This window comes from Antrostomus carolinensis, unplaced genomic scaffold (genome assembly GCF_000700745.2).
Source record: "Antrostomus carolinensis isolate BGI_N321 unplaced genomic scaffold, ASM70074v2 scaffold10652, whole genome shotgun sequence".
NCBI lineage: Eukaryota > Metazoa > Chordata > Aves > Caprimulgiformes > Caprimulgidae > Antrostomus > Antrostomus carolinensis.
The window spans coordinates 34,877-41,187 of record NW_010297574.1 but is presented as its reverse complement, the minus strand read 5'-3'; the positions used below and the strand labels follow the sequence as shown (position 1 = coordinate 41,187).

General features: G+C 43.1%; 1 protein-coding gene across 1 annotated transcript; it reads left to right on the top strand.

Annotated features, from left to right (window-relative positions):
• The first annotated feature begins 737 nt into the window (after positions 1 to 737).
• Positions 738 to 5,871, top strand: MIIP (migration and invasion inhibitory protein). The gene is given in 10 exon segments (XM_010162178.2): positions 738 to 908; positions 1,461 to 1,949; positions 2,587 to 2,689; positions 3,129 to 3,240; positions 3,443 to 3,507; positions 3,941 to 4,070; positions 4,454 to 4,550; positions 5,394 to 5,501; positions 5,742 to 5,833; positions 5,835 to 5,871. Coding segments are annotated over 10 exon segments (1,404 nt in total).
• The last annotated feature ends 440 nt before the right edge of the window (positions 5,872 to 6,311 follow it).

Sequence of the window (6,311 nt, the reverse complement as noted above, 5' to 3'; positions counted from 1 at the left end):
TGCAAATTTAGAGGAGCTTATGATGTGAATGTGTTGAACAGCGTGACAACCTTCCAGTCAAACTGAGCCTTATTTATTTATTTATGTATTTATCAACTTCCCCCCCAGTAATAAAAGGACAGTAACCCTTAGTGATTAATGGATGCGACTGGAATTGTCTGAGCCCTAGTCCTGCACCATAACTGAGCCTTTTGGAGTCTTCCTGCCGAGGGAATATGAAGGACAATTTTGACTCAATATTTCTTTCGGATGTAGTAAATATATTCATATTCATTATTCGTATTTTGAACTTATGAGCATCCTGGTATTATCACAATAAAAATTTTGATGCTTAAAGAGAACATTAGAGCAGAATTACATAAAGTTGTCCTAAATATTAGCTTCTGAATCAAGTCTCTTATTTGGCTTTTTAATGTGACGTTTTTGTTTAACTTTTTCCCTCTGTAAGAGTGTCTTGTCTCTACCAAGCTCGTCAGCTACCAGTTTCTGTGTGCAAAATATTTGACAGCACATCTGAGGGGAGAGAAGTATGCAGTGGTTCTAGTTCTGAGTGTAGTGCTCTGAGACTGGCTAATTTCTCAGGAGCAGTGGTCAACACTCCCAACGTTCCAACAGCTGTAAGTGGTTTTTATGAAAAGTCCCCTGAAAGTGTTTTCTCCTGAGTCTGCTTCTTTGCTTAATGCTTCCGTTTATGGAGCTCACCCCTCTCTGGCTTTACAGGAAAATATTTTCATAGGATGGAATTAGAGCACCTGAAGAGGCTGCGTCAGGCCAACCAGGACCTTCTACAAAGGCTCAGAATGAAGCAGGAAGAGATCAGAAAAAGACTTCCCAGCAAGCCACTCCTTCCAGCATCTCTTCATAACAGAACAGCTACTGAAAGATCTGTGCCCTTGCCCAAGAGAGGGGTATGTGTTATGTCTGTGCTAGAGGTGCTGGGAAGCACGTGGGCCTTGTATGGTAGGCAGCAGCTCTGCCTATGGAGTGGTCTGGTAAAGGAGACATATGGACCTGGAGGAGCTGGTAGAAAGTGGAATATGGAGTCTGTTAGAAAAGTAGCTAGACTTGTTTATTATTTCTCCTGTGGCCTCCAATATGTTCTCCTTGCAAAGCATTCAGAGATCAGTTCCTGCCTAAGAAATGTAGGTTTCTTAATCTAAGATAGGAATGAACGTTGTGGAACAGAATCCTTTTATTTCTTCTAAGCACAAAGGCTGAAGGTTTAGTAGTTCCTCATACTGGGAAAAGCTGCATTTAGCTGGAAGTGGATCCCTTTCTTCTCCGAACAATAATGTCTCATGAATAGCATAAGGATTTTGCTTTTTTCCCCCATAAGAATTTGAAAGGGTGAGCAGACTAAAGTGGGAGGTTTGATTTTCTCTTACTGAGTGAAATGTCCTAATGAAAGGTGTTTGTAATCTGAATGATGCCATGTGGTATGAGAGTTTCTGTCCTTACAGAAGGAAAATCAGGTCGATGCTGTGAAGTCTACAGCTGACCCTGCAACGTTGGTGTCTGTGGAACATGGAGCTTACGCAGCCAGAGAAACCCTCTCTTCGTCTCTTAAACACAGCAGCAATGATAGAGTGGTTCAGCAACAAGTGAAGATGCAGGAAGCAGTAGGTTTGGATTCCAGCTTTCCTGGGAAAGAGAAGAATGTCATGCCAGTGTCTAAAATCACTACGTGTGGCAGAGAAACCTCCAGGGAGTATAAGGGTGGCTGTGCTCAAGGAAGTCCAGAGAAAGAACCCTTTCTTCTGAGACACGGGGAAGACAGAAAACAGTCCACTCTGCTACGTGATCTCCATGAGAAAAAACAGCTTGAGGGTCATCTGGACCCATCACTGAGCAATATACAAAGTGAAGAGACCAGCAAGCAACATGTGGCCATTAGAGAGCCTGTAATCCATAAATCAATCTTGCTGACACCTCAGTCCAAAGAGTTTAAGGTAAATGGAGAAACCATTGCTTTGCTTATTTTTGTAAGTCAATAGAAGGATAGAGACAAAGGGTCAGGAGAACATTACTTGCCTTGTTCCCACTGTGTAAATTGGAAGTTGGGGTCAGAACTGTTCCCAGCCTTAGCAGCTAGGGGCTGTTGGCAGTTTTTTCAGCTCACCTTAGCCCTTGAACCAAAGACCAGAAAACTATAGCAACTCACCATGAGACTCCTTGTGATTGGCATATGTGATTCATATGCTCAGGGAGAACAGCCTGGTGCAGTGCTGCTGCTACATAGCTTGTTTTCTGAAGTTTGAAGGGCAGGCTGTTGTCGTGATCATCTGCCAAGGCAGTACAGGTGGCCTGATATTTGGGAATGTGTGATGCAAGGAAGTCAGCATTTTATTTAAAGCCCTGAAAAAATACTGCCTTAGCCTGGGCAAGTCCCCTGCCTCCTCTTCCTGTTTCATGAATTGAGAAGACGAAGAGCTGGTGAGCAAATTACTGGTAGCAGCATAGATAGAATCCAGCCTCAAACTAAGCTACAGCTGTCCCATTTGAACAGCTGCCAGTTATCTCCTAAGCTGTATCTTTGAATGTCCTGCCAGATGGATAGGATGTCTTTATGAATTGTTTTCTTCCCAGAAGGAAGCTGGACATGTGACTTTTGAGTCTGACCCTGAAGAAAGTACCATACCTGTGAGCAGCTGGTCTGCGCGTCCTTTCCTGGGCTATGACTGGATTGCAGGTGAATCCTAAACCTGAAGCAAAACTCTCAGTGTGATGTGTCAGTATGAAGAGTTAAAACACAGTTTACAACCCCTTTAAGTTGAACTGTGACAGAACTGCAGACTTAGGAGCTCATGTAGCAGGTCTCAGCAGAGGAGCTGCAGTTTTGTCAGAGGTGACCTGTGCTTCCCTGGAATGGTGAAGTGACAGTGATCTTGGAATCCAGGCAGTAAATGGCTCAGTTGAGTGTGGTCCGAGGGGATACCAAGTAACCAGAATGAATGAATGCAATGAGGGACCCAAACCGCACAGTAAATCTAGCTTGACATGATGATATGCTCTTCTCATTTTGGTGCTTCAGACTTTTGGTTGTTTTGACCATTTTGGATAAGGCTTGCTTTGATGCTTTCCCAAATTCAGTAAACCCTTGAACTCTTCTGTTTCCTTGATGTTCTCAGGGCTCCTAGATACAAAGTCTTCGATAGCAGAAAAATCTGATCAATACTTTGCCGAGCTGCACAAGTTCCGACAGGCCAACAAAGAAGCATGTATTCATGAGCAGCATCTGGAGTAAGTGGGTATGGAGGAAGGGCTGAAGCAGAAATGTATCCCTTTAGAATAATGAGAAACACAGTCTGATTGGAGTGGGAAATTGTAAGGGTGGCTTTGTAGGCCTTTACTTCCCATTCAGAAATGTATGCTTGGGAAAGGTGGGGCTGTTCAGAGGGTCTACCCCACTGTTGCTAGCTGATTTTTTTGCTTGTTTCTGTAGGTCCAAGGCTCTGGATTACATAGTTCCTGAACAAGAACCAGATTTGATAACCAGTTCCCATAAGTGTAAGATCAGATTTCTTCCTAATCCAATTTATGTGAACAAATACCTGAGCCTGTCATTCTGAGAGAGCCCCACAACCATGCAAGATGAGGAAGAATGTTTTATTTTTAGCTGCAGCTTTTAAACCAGATTCAACTTCCTACTGCAAAGATAACTTCAGTCTTCTAGGGATCCTTTCTCAATCAGTGCCAGCTTATTTAGTCAGTGTTTCTTGTAACTGGCTAATGTTCTCTTTTTAAATTGAGGAGGTTGAAGTTTTGGTTTTGCTTTTTAGGAACTTATTTGGGGACAGGAAATGTAAAAGCTATTTCAGGAAAAACAGCTCTTTCTATAGAATGTATGTGTGGCACTCTGGTAGAACACAGCTTTGTTGACTGGGTTGAGGAACCTTCTGACAAACTAGAAACACTGGGATGTTCCTTTACTTTGTGGCAGGTGTTTACTGTTATCGATTAAACCAGCGCCTCTTCACTGTCCCTGTGGATTCAGAATCTGCCTGCCCCGTGTGTAAGATCCCACGTGCTCAGCAGCCCCCAGAGACACTGGAAGAGCCAGCCTATGTCAGGTAGATAAGAATTACTGCTTTGTAATATGCAGAACTCAAGGAAACAATAGGGAAGAAAAAGCTGATCATGTGAGGGAGAAAACAGTGTCAAAATAGCTCTGTAGAAGATTGCTGTTCTCAAGGCACAGATATCTCTTGCTTAAAAACTCCCTACTGATCTTTCCTGTAAGCAGAAATAGTTTTTAAGTCAGTGAGTAATGCATGTTTTATCTGAATTTGGTCCAGAATCTGAATGTACATGTTGAGTGTCTAATGCCCTAGTCCAAAAATGTTTCACTTGGATCAGTTTGGGATCAGACCCTTGGATTCTGAGGGGGGGAGGCATGCAGATTTCCACTGCCTTATGGAAGGTGTAGTCAATTGCTTCCCTTGTGTGGTTTCAGGGTCAGCATTCCCAGGTCTGCCCTTATGCCTGCCTACAAATACAAAGCCCATCGCAGGAAAAGCTTTGAACTGGCGGACAATCTAGCGTTGCCTTCGGTAAGTTGCTGTTTTCTTGCTGATACTGATGGCACAACCCATTGTTACAGCACAAGAAGCAAAGAGAATCTGAGACTCTTTACTCTGGCAGAGTTTCCACTAAGATTTCTAATCTGTGTCACTGAGATAACAAGAAAAAACATTGGTTTGTGCTTCTGAGTTCATGCCTTTGTGTTACTGGCATAAAGTATATGATGTGTCTCCAAATGCTTTACACTAAGGAAAAGAAAGTGCCATATGGAGCTGTGGACTTCTGGGGCATGCATCAGCTGACTTATTTCAGACATTGACCTTTTCAACATGAAACCACAGACCATATCTAAGAGTGCCTGTGTTTCTAAAAGACAATCTTCTGTCAAGTATTCACAGTGTATAGGGGCCAGGCAAAATCAATCGTGGCGAGGGTGGGTTTAAAACTGTTTTTGTGGAGTTGGTCCTGTGGCTTTCCCAGCCACTAGGCAATGTTACAGGCAGTGTTACTAATCAGTCCTGTCCCTGGCCTAGAGATTTCCAGGGAAGAGGTAGGAAGAAGCCTGGTTTTGAGGTTTAGGAGCCTGGATGAGTCAGTTGAGACAAGTTCAGCGAGGTCGGGTGCTTGAGTTCACAAACCAGGAGATTGGTTTAGAAATAATTAGCCAGTGAATCGTGGAAGAGAAGACAGCTATGTAGTTGTGCTTCGTTAGAGATTTATTTTTTTCCTGTTCAGTCATATAAAACTCCTCAAAAATTAATTAATTATCTGCTAAAGCCTCCCTGTGCAAAAGTTATTATTTAGAACTTAGAGACCACAATAGATTAAAATGGTAAAGCACTGTAATGCATAATTCCCATCTCTGCACACAGCATTGCCTGGCTGGCTGCAAAAATCTAATCCCTTCTACCAACCCCGCACTCAGCAGTTTGGATCTGCGAGCTTCGCTGGAAGAGAAGCCTTCTCCTCATCCTCGCCTGGTAAGAATCCCTGGAGATGCTGTGATGGCTGAGCAAATGAAAATGCTTGGAAGATTATCTCCTTATTTCCACATGGAAACATTTTCCTTCTGCTGCTGTGTAAACTAGTGTGCACAGTCACAAAAAAGCAAATGGAGCTGGAGCTGGAGGCAAAAACCTCTTCAACTCACCAATCTTTGTCAAAATGGGAAAAGTAACTTTGTCATTCTTTGATTAATATCCTCTTCGTTTGGATTCTAGAACTCGGTGTCTGGAGTGTCAGGAGGAACCAGAACGGACCAGCTTCTGAACCCGACCCACTTGACACACTTCAGATTTAGCAGTGCTTCTCAGAAGAGGAAGCAAAACAAACCTGGACACTACAGAGTAGCTCCAAATTTAAATTCGAATGCCTCAACACTGTGAACCACTGACTTGATTGCCTGGGGGAAGGGGTGGGTGCAGGGTGTGGAAACAGCTCTATTTGGATAAAAATAAATCTTTGAACAGATTTTTCCTAGTTTTCATATAGTCGCGTGCATATGTGAGCAACCAGTGCACATATATGAGAGTTTGCACATTCATCTATGTTTTTTCACTTTTCTTTTTTGCCTTTTACAGCTACTTCTAAGCAGATGCATGAGCTTTCCTACCTAGGGCTGGATAAACTGATGTACAGGATAATGTGCACAGGATGACTAACTAGTACTGATACCACTAGGAGAGCTGTGGCAACAGAGTTCATCTGCCACCTCAACTGAATAAACCAGAAGCGTAATGTTAACTCTGAGTGCCGTGGTGAGGAATTGGCTTATGAATAGCCTGATTCAG